This window comes from Kryptolebias marmoratus, linkage group LG19 (assembly GCF_001649575.2).
Source record: "Kryptolebias marmoratus isolate JLee-2015 linkage group LG19, ASM164957v2, whole genome shotgun sequence".
Classification (NCBI taxonomy): domain Eukaryota; kingdom Metazoa; phylum Chordata; class Actinopteri; order Cyprinodontiformes; family Rivulidae; genus Kryptolebias; species Kryptolebias marmoratus.
The window spans coordinates 19,921,915-19,938,335 of NC_051448.1; the positions used below are offsets into that span (position 1 = coordinate 19,921,915).

Consider the following 16,421-nt stretch of genomic DNA (forward strand, 5'->3'; position numbering starts at 1 on the left):
TGTTAACATAACATATTAAGAGTTATTCAGATAACTACAGGATAAATGCTAACATGCTAACAAGTTTATCAAACCATCCGTGTCACTCCAAATCATTAAATCCAATTAAATCTTTATCCTCGGTGTCACTTTTAAACAACTCCGCTAACTCCGGACGTAGAAGATGCGGCGCTTCCCCTTCTACGTCACTTACGTCAGACTCAACACAGGCCTAGAGCGCCCTCTTGCGGTTTAGTGTGTAAATAACATGTGAAATGATATAATAATGTGTTAATAATTTCACATATAAGTCGCTTCAGAGTATAAGTCGCACCCCCAGCCGAACTGTGAAAAAAACTGCGACTTATAGTCCGGAAAATACGGTAAATCCCTTTTTACCAGTGTTAATATCTTTTAGAAGAATTCAAAAAACAAGTGCGTGAAGCCAAGAAAGGCAAGACATTTAACCGGCTAGTGTCAAGATGTGCCTTTATGGGCTTTTAAGTGGATTCTTTTATACATGACAGCCTGGATTCCTTTCTTGGTCTATTTTAGCCTGATGCCTTCCATCAAATATGTGTTGTTTTGTTTTTTTTTTGACCAAAAGTTAAATTCCATGGCCCCTGTCTTCTGTGACTCACCAGAAAAGTCCCGATCCCGGAAAATATGGAACTGCCTTCTCAAGTCCAGCACCGAGGAGTTCAGCTTGTGTATCCTGGAGTGGACGTTCTCCAGCTGGACGTTCTGGATGTCGTTGATGAGATCCCCGTGAGACGTCACCGTGGTGTTGAGTTCGTTCACGCAGCTCCAGAGGCCTGACACGTGTCTGTTCAGGCCCTCTCTGATCCTCCCGAGGCTGTCTGAGAACGAATCCAAGCGCACGCAGACCCCCTCCAGCTTGGAGAGTCTCTGGTCCAGGCCGTCGCTGGACCGCCGGCACTCCCGCACGTCCGTCACATAGTTGTTCCTAATTATGTGAATCTCTTTGTTCAGGTTTCCGAACTGAAGCTTCGCGTCATCAATATGCTCTGCCATCTCGTTCTTCAAGTCGGTCACCTTGAACATAAGAGAGAGACTTGTTGTGTATTTTCAGTAGCTTTATTCCCCAAAGTTCTGCCATTAATGTTGTTTTATCTTTGTTACAGTCTGTCTTCCTCTAGAATTTCCCCCACAAAAAAATATGTACCCATATCATCCCTCAAGATAGCTTTAATGGAAGTTCATCTAACAGACTGCTGTTTTTGCAGAGAGTAGGGAAGATTTGTGTTTGAGATTAAAAAGGAGTCGTTTGCATCATCATTACCATTTTTACGTCTGATTTCATGGGTCATGTTTGAAACACACCATAATAAAGTAAACATGGGATCCTTGAATGTGTTCCAAATTAGTTCAAAAGGGGTTAAGAGGTATTTAGACAACATCAGGGTAGGAAATCAGAAATGGTTCTTTAAATCAGGAGATACTTCTGACATGGCTCTTTGTTACAGGAGGCAAGTCAGTTTGTTTGTTTTTTTATCAAAGCAGCTATTGGATAAAGATGCAAATTGTAGAGATGATGCCTAATATCTTTAAATTGTTCTTCTATAAACAATGGGAAGCCATAGTAGCACTGATGCAGACCATGACACTACCTCTGCCGTGTTTCAGAGATGGAACAAGGTTGGAGAAGAGTGAAACCCAGTCCTTCGAGTAAACTTAAAGATCATCCTGGTTGAACTGGTTTTGGTTTTGATCGTGTCTTGGCCTGGATTCTGTCAGAATGACTCCACCGCAGCCATGGCCAAAAGGGTTGAGAATGACACGAGGAATAATTATCACAAAGTCTGCTGCCTCATTTCTTATGAAGAACGCCATGAAGTATGTTGCACTTTGCATATATGGTATGATTAATAAAAAAAAACAAAAAAACATCTAAAAACACTGTGCCAGCAAACTTTGCGACAACTGATATTTGTGTTAGTCCCAAAACCTTCGGCTATGGCTGCAGTGCTTGTGACAGTCACCTATTGTGGCAGAACATTTTCTCCTCGGCTTAGCTGAGATGCCTAGTAGCAGTTTCAACATATGAGCCAAATAAAAATTGCTTAAAGATGTTTAAACACTGAAAGTAAAACTTAGACCTTCTGTCTAGCCATTATTATGTTCAAAGGCTTAAGATTTGCTGTTGAAAAATGCTTGAATAATGTGATTATCTGCTTGCAACAATCAACACTAAATGGGAATTCCTTTACTTCAAAAGCTAAGGTGCCCTTCACACTCGGATGGCTACGGTCTCCATGACCTTCACGACCTGTTAGATAATGGCTGGATTGCGTCAAAATTGAAAATCCCTCTTTAGCGTGAAGGCATTCAAGATGCTGCTATGCTTTAGTACTCTTGAAATTGATATTTCCTAGCTGTTTTCTGTCTTTGTGTCCTCACCATGCTTTTTGTGCTTGCCCTGGTTAGTTTATTTGTTTCAGACTGAGGCAGAATGCAGCTATATGCTAGAATGGGAATAGGCAACCCTGGTCCTTGAGGGCCACTATCCTGCATGTTTTCCTTGTTCCTCTGCTCCAACACACCTGATTCAGTGGTTAAATCACCTCTTCATGTTCTGCAGAATCCTGTTAATCACCCATTGATTCAAATCAGGTGTGTTGGAGCAGAGAAACAAGTAAAACATGCAGGATAGTGGCCCTCCAGCACCAGGGTTGCCCACTCCTGCGCTAGAAAATCCCACCTGTGGCAGTAGCGTCCTGCCACAGGTGTCACGTATGCAAAAGGCTGTTTCTATAACCTCGCCACAATCACATTCTGCTTTATGGTCACGATGACCTGATGTACATGAGCCCCACATCACTGCTTCAACTAGTCTCCCCAATGCTCCACCACAACCTCGTTAGAAAGTTTTGTACATGTTCAAACCCTTCCACAACCTGACCTGCCGGAAAACTTTGCCAAGACCCTGTAAAAACCACCCAGGTTTTGGCTCATTTTTATGTTGTAGTTGGGTCGTCATCAGGTGTGAACGGGACCTAACAAATGTTAGAATCTCAATAATCTAGTGTGTCCGGTTTCGAAGCAGTTTCATTACAACATCGGCTTACCTCTGAGATGGTGTTGTCGTTGCTGATGGTTAGATCTGTGAGTGTGTTCCTATGTGTCTGTAAGGTCGTTCCCACGTTCTTCAAAGTATTATTAATGGAGTTAATGTTGACCAAAACCTCGGACAGTTCCCCTTGAACGGACTTCAGATCACCTCCTAATCTTCCACTGTGGAAAGTGTGACCATCCAAGCGTTTCTTCAGATCATCGATGTTGAGCTTGCACTGTCCGGTGCACTCCTCCACCTCCTCTCGAAGGCGCCCCACTTCCTCCTGAAGGTTGGAGCAGACCTGCGAGCAGGCAGATTCACCTGACTCCACCTTCCGCCGCAGGTCCGTCAGGTCCGTCTGGCACCTGCTCAGGCTGCTTACAGTGAAGTTGGAAAACAAGCGGAAGTCCTGCTCTATCCTGTGGCAGACAGAGCAGTCCTCGAAGTCCCGGCCCAGCGTTTCAACCTCCGTGACAATCCGGGTGAAGTGCTCACCGTTCTCCCCTGTCACAGCGATAATCTTTTTGACATTGTTGTTTAAATCGATCACTCTGTCAATCAGCGAGTCGCCCGTCTCAGACAAGTTGTTCAGAGTGGTGTTAAATCTCTTGATCTCTTCCTCGTTGGACACAACCCTCCATTCCAAGGTCTTCACGGTGTCATCGGTTGTCTGGTCTTTCCCGTTGTGCCCACAGGTCTTGTTGCACATGTTTGTGGTTGATGTTAGCCTTCTGTCGAGGAAGGATGTGACGTTCTCCAGGTGGCCTAAACGTCGGCTATGATCTGTCACTGTGTCTCCAAGAACGGCCACTTCCAACTCTATTTTTCCAATCTTGAAGGTGTGGTCATCCAGCCGACTGAGGACTATGTTGCGCAGCTGTGTGAAGTCTCTCTGGACGGTCTCTTTCACGTTGTTTCCAGTGTTAGTACATCTCTGTTCTGTCTTCCTCACTGTGTTATTCAGCCTCTTTTCTACTTCTCTCAGCTTGCTATTGAACCGCTCTTCAGTGACCCGTCCCTTCCCTCCGCCTGCCCCCGCTAGCTCCTTGTCCAGCCGCCCTTTAATGGTGTCACACTTGTCTGAAGTGGACGTGAGTCGGACGTCTACATCCAACAGCCTCTTCTCCAGCTCCGTGACGGTGTCGCAACAGGCCTGGGAGTGCTCCGTTTCGCTGCGGAAGATTTCCAAGCTCTGGGTGAGGTGCTGGTTCATAGAGCCAATCAGTTTCTCCAGGGCACTGATCCGGTCTCTGTCCTCCACCTGCTGCCGCCTCAGGTCCTCCACACCGACCTGGAAGAAAACGCCGTCACGAGAAAGGTAGTTTTCTTGTTTGTGACATTAACGTTGCCATGTAAAGAATTATAATAATGCTTTGACACCCTAACACCTATGTTTCAAAGTCATATTGTGTAATAATAAATATATTCCATGAAAAAATATACATTAAAACTATGTCTCAAGTAGGCATGGGCTGTAATTCACATTCAAACATTTAAAGAGTCAATGAAATTAACAAACCTGAAGATTTATTTTTTTAAAGGCTGTTTTTGTTTGTCTGTTGTTGTATTTTTTTCCCCTGCACCTGGTACTTACATGCTGCTAAGATGACCAAGAGGTGGTGGTAATATATGCTAACCATCGCAGTGCTTTTACAGACAAGGTGCTATTTTCGTCACGACGTCTACCCCCTACCCCTTCAATCCCCCAACCGTATTTAACCCAAACTCTCTAGTGACCAAGAAATTCAAAGAGTACTTTTGCTTGAAATGCCCATCCCTAGTTTCAAGTAATACCAAGTAACTTTGCTGAATAAATGGTTACGTTTCTATTACTGTTTCTAAATATTTGTGCAGTGGGCTGTTCTTTGGCCAAATTACCCCACACAAAAGATATATACAGAAAGAGGAACATTCAGAGGGCTGTGAAGACAGATGAAAATGGAAGAGTCATACCATTTTGTATGAAGTGTGAGGGTACACTAGGGTTGCGACTTATCCCTTAAAATACGGAACTGTCCCATATTTGGGTATCCCGTTTTTAATCATCACGGGATGAGGTGTGTAATGAATCTATTGCCCCTTTTACACGGGCCCTAATTAAGAAGTCCGGCTCTACTCCGCTCTACTCGGCTCTATAAAGAATGCATCACGTTCACACCGGCCAGTTTGGTCGGGAGCAGAGGAACGCCTCCTCGTGTTGCAGGGGGCGGGGCCGCGGCACAGGGGGGTGCGCTACCGAAATTTGGCGCAAGTTGTGTAAACAACAGAAGCATTATGGACAACGTTGGCCCTGTGTTGTTGCTGTTTTTTAAACTTATGGGGATTCTCCTGAGACTTCAGGAAGAGAGGCGCAGTGGAAGAAATGCTCTGGATTCCACGATTGTTGCACGGAGTAGGACAGCTGTTATCCGCTGGAGATTTCAGGTTTTACAGCGCCTTCAGCTGGGGGACAGACGGCATAAACGTTGCAGGGTAAGCTAACGCTGTTGTTTATATTCCTACCTTCGCTCTTTATGCTTGCATCTGGTCACACCCACGACCAATGAGTGAACAGGAGCTAAGCTTGCGCCGCCCACGAAGCAGGGCCGGCCCGGCTGGCCCTACTCCGAAACAGGGACCAAAGAGGCAGGGCCAACCTTGAAAAAATGCAGATGTAAACGCTCCCAAAGCGAGCCGAGTAGAGTGGAGCCGGGACCATTAGAGCCCGTGTAAAAGGGGCATATGTCCAAGGTGTCTTAACCCTTCCATGGCCTTTGGGTCAAACTGACCCAAAGTTACGAGGGCTTCTCTACCTCTCTCTATCTCTATCACTTTTGGGTGCTTCAGGAGGCTAAATGGAGCATCATCTTGTCCAAATTTTGTATGAAAACACAGTTGGATTGATTTAAAGGGGTCTAAGGCACCAGGGACTGGGTGAACATCAAGTCTGTTTGTGAAGAGTCGGTAAGAAATGTCACTGGCATCCACCCTGCTGGCCTCCCCACATCCACAACTGAAAAGTAAGCGGTCACATACTGCTTCTTGTCTGACAGGTTACATTAACCTTTATATACTGTGTGCAGCAATTGATTACATGCATTACCGCTTACTGGTTTAGGCAGCAGGAATCACTTAGAGAGCTGCACGATAAGAGCAATAAAGAAAAAATGATCAAGTCAAACCCGGTTTTGATTTGATTACTCCATAATGATGCTTACCTGGCAGGCAGAGCAGGACAGAGAGACCCGCCTCTCCAGCTCCGTCAGTATCTCCTCCTTCAGCGTGTTCAGCTGGTTGCCCCCTCCTCCGCCAGACGTTCTGTCCGCTTCATTGCCCCGTCCGTTCACCAGGTGGTTGTTGATAGTGAGCAGGGTCTGATCGTGGACCTAAGCAACAAAATTAATGCACTCAACATGTGACCTTCCATTGTCGGCTTAAATCACATGCAGTCACGTTGAAAGAGTCGCATTCTTCTTTTTAACGTCTATGGTTTTTGTTTGAAGAAAATATCCAATACCAAGTTGCAAAATAGGTCGCCACAGCATCAGATGGCATCGCGTAAATATTACACAATGTATTATTCCTAACAAGAAAGCAAGTCAAAATGCGGAAGTTTGTGAAACATTAAGTCCACCTCATGATTCAAATAAAGAATATAATAAAATAAATCTTTTGTAGCAATAATTTATACTGACTGTATCATGTATGACCTTATTAAATAGTTGCAAAAAAATCCCCTTTTGTTATAAAACCACCTCAAGTTTAAGAATTGTGTTTGTAACTCTTGGGTGTGTTTCAGTGGTTCAAAGTAAGCTGTGATCCCAGATTCGAACGCATAAACTTGAGCTAACGCTAATCTCCCAGAACGCATTGTTAAGAAACAATAATATTTTTATTCATCCACTGAAGATGTTTATTGCATCAGCTTCCTAACATTCCGAAAGAGTTTTGTTCACACCAAGTCTGAACTTTGACTGGACCATTGCCACATCGTGATTATATTCTTTGTCTCTGTTGTAGATTAGCTGCCATGTTTGGGATCATTGTTCTGTTTGGTTCAAGCTTCAGCTGTCGGACAGATGTCCTCACATTTGACTCTAGAATCCTTTGATCTACAGAGGAGTTCATGGTCGACTCAGTGACTGCGAGGAGCCCAGGTCCTGTGGCTGCAGAACAAGCCCAAACCTTCACCACTCCACCACTGTACAGCACATATTGCTGTGCATTATGACCAAACACAACTTCTTTAGTCTCATCTGTCCAAGGTCTTTGTTCCAGAAGTCCTGCGGTTCCTTCAGATGCAGCCTTACAAACCTAAACTGCATTCTTCTTAGAGAGGTTTTTCTCCTACGACACAAGCCAACCTTGTTCAGTGTTTTCCCTTATAGTTCCAAAATGAACCCAACATTTAACCTGCTAACTGAGTGCTGAGACAGCGCTATTTCTCTGAGCACTGCACGGTCTGACCTTGGGGTGAAATTGCTGAAACGCCCAGAAAGATCGCCAGCTGTCTCAAATTAATTTCCACTTGTGAATAATCGTTCTAGCTGCAGAAGAATGGACTTCAAACTGTTTGGAAAAGGTCTCATAAGCCTTCCAGATTGACGGGCAGCAGCCGTTGCTTCTCTACGGTCACTGCTGATGTCTTTCCACTTTGGCGTTGTGTTCACTCATGCATCTATTCTCCTCTGCGATACGGAGGAGCTTACATTTAAATGCTGATCATTTAGTGAATGCATTTGATTGGCTGCACCTGGCTGATGCGTTCCCTCTGAGCATCAGCTTTGTTTTTACAGACTTTATATTTTAAATATTACCGTATTTTCCGGACTATAAGGCGCACTTAAAAGCCTTCAATTTTCCCAAAAAACGACAGTGCGACTTAGAATCCGGAGCGCCTTATATATGTAAGAAGTCGTGATGTTTTAGTATGACTTTGGTAAACTACAAAGCCTCGCCTCTTGCAGCATTAAGGCTCAGTCATAGTCACGCTGGGCTCCGTGCACGGACCTGAGCGAGCGCTGTAGGCATTTATAGTTGACGCTTACGTTGGTGCTGTATTCTTCCGTGAGTTTTGAACCGTTTGATTATCTTTGTGATCTCTCATAGAGGGATCATATAAATGCTGATACAGGCAAACCAGCTCCGCTAGAGCACCGAAATCTTCTTTTTGAGTAGATTGCGGCGTGCACGGTCCATGCTAAGTTGGGAGGTGCACAACGCGCCTTATAGTCTGGTGCGCCTTATATATGACAAAAGTTTGAAAATGGACCATTCATTGACAGTGCGTCTTATAATCCAGTGTGCCCTATAGTGCGGAAAATACGGTAAACAATAAATGCATTTTGGTATAATATAAAATGTTAGCTCATTTAAAGTTGTATTTACCTCCTTTAAAAACTTGGTATAGCCAAAGAGGTTTTAGGTATATCCTGACATATTAAAGAAGTCCTAAAGCATTTATTTATTTATTATTGTTACCTGGGTTCTGTTATAGAGTTGATCCAGCTTGGTCTGGATGCTGTTGATGGTTTCCTTCATGTGCGGCTGGGCTGAATCTGCAGCAATAGAGGCCCCACTCAAGCCATGCCTGGAAAAAAGGAGGTCGACAGTTTTGTCCAAGATTTACTACTACTTCACACACAATATTTAGCAGAAAACCTCAGGGTAAGTTTGACCCCCGTTTTAGTTTTCAACACGTTTTGTGAATGAGGAAGCAGCCTGTGGAGCAAACACAAGGATAAACAAGCTTTTAGTCCCAAAAGGAGCTGATGTGGCCGTTTGTTTATGTCATGAGGTTCTTGTTAAAAATGGGCTATTTCTGGCTTCCCGTCTGTTTATTTAACTTAAGAGGGGTAGCCTCTCCCGACACACCTATGATGTGCCATAAACGGTGACCGTCAGGAAATAACAGAAAACTAGCATTTGTGTTTCCTGGATTTCTTTAAACAAAGATTCCAGTGTGCAGGTGAAGACACTTCAGGCACTAAAACACACACTTGGATGGATTGAAAACAAATTCACATACAGCCTTTGGTTTATGCCATGAATGGTGTTCTGCATGTTGTGGAGGTTGTTGGTCAGACCCCGGATGGTGTCCTCCAGCTGCTGGATTCGGTTTGTGTCGCCTTAAAAAGAAAAAAGAAAAAGGAATTAAACCTAATGTGTAATTGAAGTACGGGGGGTTGTGAAAGTATCTACGCCTTGGTATTCTTTCTCTTTTGTTGCCTTACAACTTAGAATTTAAATGAGTTTTCAGTTTGGTCATAGGTAATGGACCTACACAAAATCCCAAATCCTGAACCTTCCCACAGAGCTCCATTAATCCCGTTATTAGGAAATGAAAAGATGATGCCAACACAGCAAACCTGCCAAGAGAGGGCCGTCCACCAAACCTCACAGATCAGATAAGGAGTTTATTAATCAGAGAAGCAACCAAGAAGCCAAAGATGACCCTGATGGAGCTGAGCTGTTCTGTAGAGATGGGAGGATCTATCCGTTGGACCATTAAAAGCTGCACAGAAGCTGGACCTCATGGAAGAGTGGGCAGGAAAACACATTACTTGAAGACAAAATTAAGGCAGACTGTCTAGAATTTGCCTAGAGATGTATTGAGGTCTCCCCAAACATGTGGAAGAAGGTGCTGCAGATGACCTAACACCTCCTATCATGCTAAAAACACCGTCCCTACAGTAAAGCACGTTGGTAGCAGCATCATGCTGTGAGGAAGACATTGTCAGTGTTAAAGGAAAGATGAATGGAGCAAAATACAAAGAAAATCTTGAGGGAAACCGGAGACTTAAGACTGGGACAGAGGTCCACCTTCCAGTAGGACAATGACTCTAAAGATTTGGCTGAAGCAACTCCAGTGGTTGAAGGAGATCCAGTTAAAGGTCCTGGAGTGGTCCAGTCAGAGCCCAGACCTCCGTCCAACTGAAAATCTCTGGTTTGATTTAAAAATTATTTGACACAAGCAGCACCCATCCAACCTGAAGGAGCTGCAGCAGTTTGGTCAGGAAGAACAGACAATAAGTCCAGTGGTTAGATGGATCGAGATCATGGAGGCAAACCTGAAGAAACTTACTGCTGGAACTGCTGCAAAAGATACTGACAAAAAGTTTTTACTTTGGGGGATGGGGAGGCGAATACATACAGTATGCACACCCCAATTTTCAGTTTTCTTTTGGTCGCAAAAGTTCAACTAGTTTTCCGTACGTTTAACTTAAATAATTGGAAGTATTTTGTGTAGGTCCATTACATGCAGTCAAATTAAAAATCCATTTAAATTCCAGATTATAAGGCAGTAAAATAGAGAGAATCCTAAAGGGAGGTAAAAACCTTTGCATTGAGAGTGGAGCTTAGCTTTTAAATAAAATGTCAGAATAATATGAATGAGACTGCTAAAGTCTTAGCACTGCTCAAATGGAAATAAACTGACATCATGTATTTCCAAGCACCAACCACATGATTGCATCCAGCTCTGAAGACACTTTCAATTTTTATTTATTTATTTTTTGTTGTTGTTGTTGTTGCTAATTTTGCCAACAATTAGGTATAACATTACAGCCACAAGTATAAAGCTGAGTTTTTAAAGCAATTAAGGCTCAGCAATTTTGTGCCTTTGACTAATAATCGCTGTAATTTCCAGAAGACTCATTCATTCATTCATTCGTAACAAAATAGGAGAGTAATTTAAATTACCTTTGCTCTGTCCTCCGCCTGTGTTGTAACCGTTCAGTGTGGTCTGAATTTGCCCCCCGGTGACCCGTGTGTCAGGGGTCGCCTGTGGCCCCTGGTGGCAGTCGTCCCCCGAGTAACCGTGGCAACACTTCCACTCCATTTCCGTCACCATCTTGTAGGCTACCTTATACCTCGGTCTCCTGTACGTCCGGTAGCTGAGGAGGACACGGTGAAATGTCGTTTCACTCCGTCAAACACTGCGCTTTCACTTTGTTGTTTTCATGTTTTGGTTATCCCCAATAATGTCTTTTTTAACTGATTTTAATATCTACAACTGATTAGCTTTTGAACTCAACCCACTTAAAGAAGGCCGCCACCACTAACTGACCTCAGGAAACACAAAAATGGCCGTAGCTCGGCCATTTTTGCAAACGCCGAGCTATAATTTGGTGCGGTTGTAGCTGGGAGTCATCCCCAACACATACTCTGAGCACTGACAGATTACCCAGGATCTTTGTTTAAGACGTTGGCGTGCCAGCGGGTGATGTGCATTTCTTCAAGGAATGCAACTTTGATTGCCTAGATACCAACATAGCCTTGAAGCTATAATGTTACATTTCAATCAAACAGAAAAAATTTACAACCAAATACCAAATAAATTTGATTAAAAAAAGCATGACTCCAGCCCTTAGATAATTACTATTACATGTAAATAAAATGCAACTCCATACCCACACTTTCACCCAGCTCCCATTAATTCTCCTGTTTATTCCACCAGCTGCTGACTCAATCCAGATTATAGGCTTCGAAAAGTTTCCAAAAATGTGCTGATGGTCTTGGCTTCGCAGTCACCAAGCCATATTTGTTCTGAAACGTTGCTCTGAAATGTCCCAAACTGTTCGGGACGCTGTTGAGTGTTCGTATTCCCTGGGGGTCATTGTCCGTACATGGGTTCATATCTGTCACACATGAGCTCCGTAAACTTTAAGCGCTATTTCTGCCTCCTTAAATCCTCTTTTGTTTTCCAAGAGAAACTGACGGCACTTATCTGGTACTAAAATCAGACTTTCTTGCTCACAGAGGGCTTCCAAAATAAAAAGGGATTAATGTTTTGTTTGGAAATCTTTGCTGTAGGTTTATTAATATTGTGTCAGTCAGCTGTGTCTAAAACGACTCCCTGCTGCAGGGACCGTGCAATAAATAGAACAAGAATTGGCCAGAAATATCAGTCAACGGACTGTGAGAGTTTGGAAGGTTTTTTTTTTTTTTTTATCACAATCCACAAACGTCTCTGTAGGTACTATGGAGCTTGTGTGTGAGACATAAAGGTCCTTTCAGAGGAGAGAATGAGCGATGGGGAAGGAAGGCAGAGATGGGCAGAATTAAAGGAAAGGAGACAATGACGATGAAGAAGGACAGATGGAGTAAGAGGAACCGATTGTTTTCCCAGGGAGGAGGACTAGACTGCGGTGCCTGGAGCCCCAGTTGGCTTCATTCTCAGCATAGTCCAGGTTTACTCCGAAGCCCCTGGCAGAGCTGGGGATCAAGCAGCTGAGGTCAAAGCCCAGCAAAAACTTCAAAAGAGCAAAAAAAAAAAAAAAACCCAAAACACTGGCCACGTTTGATGAATGTTTTCTTGCGAACGAAAGAAAAAGACGTTCGCTAAGTCCCGGGATTCAGCATGTTTTCCGCCGGACCTTTAATCTGGAGTATTCCCACGTGGTTACGGGACGGGGAGCTCGAGTGAGCAAGCAGTGCTTCATCACTGAGCCGAGCCAAACGCTGAGCTGTATTCATGATTACAGACAGGATCCGGTTACACATACCTCAGCTACGATAGGGAACCTCGAGGGCCAGGCAGCCTAACGGGAATACAGCGGCCATTTTGAAGCAGGGCTCTGTGGAAAAGTTATGAGCAATTGCTATTTTACCTGCTATAGATAGCTCCTTGAATGACCCCAGTTTGGAAGAAACAGCTGAATTCTATCAGGACCAACGAGCTAGCGGCTAGTCAGCTAAGACCAGAGTGTCTCAAAACAACTTAAATCTCAAAAAAATGTCATAACCGGCTTTTTTAAAATTAAACCTTTACACTTCCATCAAGTTCCCATTACATGGATATTACATATATATATATATATATAAAAATGCCAAAGAAACCCCAGTAATTTTTTTCAATCTCCTATTATTAATTTAAAATTAGTGTAATTTTTTTTTTCATTTGAGACTTTGAAAACAAATACATTTTATGACTTTTTTTAAATTCATGTTAGCTTCTAAACACTTTTTATTTCCTCTTTAAAGACCTGTGTAACGCAAAACTGATGATGGTGTAATGGTCTACGAAATGGTGATTCCGTCTATCGCTATAAAACCTTTGATGCTGGAGTTGATTGATCTTGGCTGTTCTCAGACTAGCCATTAGCTCATCAATCTGGTCAGACTTAAACTTTGTTTCTCCAAACTAAGGTCATTCAAAAAGCTGTAGGTACAGCAGGTACAGTTTTAATTGTTCATAGCTCTTCTACTGAACCCAGTGAAACCTTAAACTTAAACTTTAAACTTTTCATTTTAAAAGTCTGGAGAAAAGAAGTGAAAAGAGCTGAGCGGATCCAGTGGCTCCAGACAGGAAAGAGGAGCAGACGATGGATGGATGAAGGAAATGAACTCTGAAGACAGGATGTCAGAGGAGCAAACGTGAATACAGATTCAACATTTTTACTGGGGAATTCCAGTAAAAGGAAGAGACACTCACGCCACTCGAGGACACTGGCCCCAGGTGCAGCGCTGGTAGTCTGGTTTGATGTAAGTCTCCACTCCATCCTCCATCACACAGCTAACCGTGCGCGTCACCACATAAGCACACCAGTTTCTAAAAAAAAAATACACATGAAAGGTAAAGGACATGTGGCAAGATTAAACACATACAGGCAGTCAGTTTTTCTATGAGTTTGACATAAACGTCACAGTTTTCTGCATGTACACCCTGAATATACAAAAATAGTGGTGACTGGCTGATTGTCAGGCTCCACTATAGGTTAGGAGATCAATATCTCTAACCCTGATTGTTATTCTGCAGTCCAGAAATGGGTGCAAATGTCAGATCAGCTCAGGATAACTGCTCGGGTTTTAACAAAGGCCGCCATTGTTCTCCCCTTCCAGCTCTACGCTAACCAGCCCCCCCGCCACCCGACACACACACGTTAAACATCACTGTCGAACATTTCAGCTGGCCACTTCTATAACGGCCTCTCTCGCTTCTCACGCCAGAGAGTTCAAAATGCAGACTGGCGTTTTTCAGAGCAGGACAGCGGTTCGGTCACGTGCAGCTGACGCGGCATAAAGGGAAGGAAAAAGAACTCAAGGGTGCAGGTGTGGTTCTGTCATCTCCAGGAAACAGATTCTAAACTAGCCATTCTTTGCCCCTTCCTATCTTTCCTCTTCGGTGTGGGATCCGACAGACACAACCGCGAATGTGTGACAGAAATCAACAGCAGATCGGCTGCTGCTTGCGTCGGCCTGCTGAGTTGAGTCAACTTTACGCCGTCTGTGCGGAATTGTCAAACTCATCAATCCTTTTTGTTTCCCCGTTCCAAGGGAGGTAACCTGCTCATCGTTTGCAGTAAGGAGGGCGTAGCGTCATTCCGGGAACAAGCTGAAAACCAAAGCTTTCGATTTATTGGTCCGTCTTCGTTCCAACCCTCACCTACGGTCATGAGGTTTGAATCGTGACCCAAACAACAAGCGGCTGTAATCAGCTTCCGCTGTTGGGTGGCCAAGCTCAAAGTAAGGAGCTCAAAGTGGAGCAGCTGCTCCTCCTCATCGAAAGAAGTCAGTTGAGGTGGTTCGGGAATCTGATTAGGATGCCTCCCCTTAGAGTTGTTAGAGGCACACCCTACTGGCAGTACCAGAACTTGCTGCAGGCCCTACATATCCTCCCTGGCCTGGTGACACCTTGGGGTCCCCCCCAGGACGAGCTGGAGAGTGTTGTAAGGTAGAAGGACCCTTGGACTTCATCCCTCGAGCCATGACCTCTGCAACCCAACCTCAGTTAGGGGGTTGAAAATGATTGGATTAATATTTTCTTGTTCATACCAGATGATGTTTATACCAGCATGTAATGTATTCTGTCAGGGGGTAAGGACTCTGAAATCCTGTCTGTTCCTGCATCAGAACAACACAACGCTGCAGGCCACCAAAAATAGGTAAAGTCTGTTGTAAATGTGAACTGGGTCGTTTGGACATTATCCAGAAACCTTCTAACTAAGCAGGTCACCTTCTTCACATTATGTTGTGCCAGAAGCGTCTACACAGAGCTCCTGTGTTCTTTGTTAGGTTTTTGTTTTTCCTGTCAGAATTAAACTCTCTTTCTTCAAACTGAGGCTGGTCAAAGAGATGCTTACAACAATTACAAAGAAATATGGAGCTATTTGTACAGTTTTTTTTTTTTTTTTTTTAGGTCTGTCTCACTTCATTTTGATCCCGTCTCCATTGAACTTTAATCATATACTAAATTGGTTCATAACTGAGAGAAAACTGTAAACGCTATTTAAAAAAATGAAGTGAAAATTTTTGGAGAATCATTAGCCAAGCTAAGAGAGAAGTGCAGACGTGGCCTAAGTCTGGAACATTTATGCTAACTCATAACGCTAACGCATTGCGCAACTTAGAAGTAATCATGCTGAAAAGCTTGACGCTTTTATGGCATAACAAACATGTAAACATGTTATTGCCGTCTCCCTTTAGCTCATTTGAATTGGGTTTAAAATGCATAATTTGACAAATTAACAGACAGCTGCCATTTTACTCATCAAGCTAACACAGCGCAGCATTAGCATTAGCTTGTACAGCTACCTAGCTAGAACGATCTCACGTAAACATCTTTTCTCCTAACATAATTTTTATTTTACTTTTTTTATTATTTGCCTCATGTTTATGAGCCAACGTCCAACAGCTGACGCTTGGCGAGCGAGCAAACAAGTTTGAGCTTCCCTAAAACAGCTCGAAGCTAACTTTCACAGCCCGTAATTTGCTGGTGATAAAACCACATTCCTGCAGCTCCAGGGTTGAAATAAAGTGTAAATAGTTCTTCCCCTGACCCCATTTTAAATATTCATCATGAAACAGCTCCAGTAAAGCGTTAGCTGTCAAAGGAATTTGTTAAAGTAACACAGACTTTTTTTTCCTTTTTTTCTTTAATATGCTTTTAGGCTCACACTCAAGCTGACAGTTTTACACAACACACACACACACACACACTCCCACATTCCCCTCCGCTGCCCTCCTCTGACCCTCAGATGTTTCGGTTGATAACCGCCGCAGAAACATTCAAAACACAGATGCCTTTCAGTCACTTTCCATCATCATTTTTATATTATCCAGACTTCCCCTCCGCTGCTATTTCTCCGGTGGTTATTATGGCTAATTAGTGTCAATCTTGAGCCCGTCTGAGCGGAGCTATGAAGGCTTCACGGATAAAAGCTGGAACATACAAGGAGTTCTTTCAAACCGGATGGACATTGGGACAGCGTCCCAGTGTCTGCCACTTTGTCTCTGGCCCCTTACTGTCTCAGTTAAAAGGGATTTTAAACTGTTTCAAGTTAAGGCGGTGAATTTTTCTTGCACCTGTTTCTCTTTGCGTCCATCTGCTTATCACCTGCTTCTCATTCCATGTCTGTTTCTTTTCTTCTTTCCTCACTCGGACCCC

The 16,421-nt window shown here is 43.5% G+C and overlaps 1 protein-coding gene across 1 annotated transcript in view; it reads right to left on the reverse strand.

Moving 5' to 3' along the window:
- emilin1a (elastin microfibril interfacer 1a) overlaps nucleotides 1-16,421 on the reverse strand; it is a 35,929-nt gene that overhangs the window by 4,527 nt on the left and 14,981 nt on the right. The window contains exons 2-8 of the mRNA XM_017432371.2: nucleotides 13,470-13,586; nucleotides 10,736-10,929; nucleotides 9,063-9,162; nucleotides 8,516-8,624; nucleotides 6,253-6,420; nucleotides 3,069-4,346; nucleotides 621-1,035 (exon numbers count right to left, since the gene is read on the reverse strand). Coding sequence (XP_017287860.1) covers nucleotides 621-1,035; nucleotides 3,069-4,346; nucleotides 6,253-6,420; nucleotides 8,516-8,624; nucleotides 9,063-9,162; nucleotides 10,736-10,929; nucleotides 13,470-13,586 — 2,381 coding nt within the window. The remainder of the gene's footprint in view (nucleotides 1-620; nucleotides 1,036-3,068; nucleotides 4,347-6,252; nucleotides 6,421-8,515; nucleotides 8,625-9,062; nucleotides 9,163-10,735; nucleotides 10,930-13,469; nucleotides 13,587-16,421) is intronic.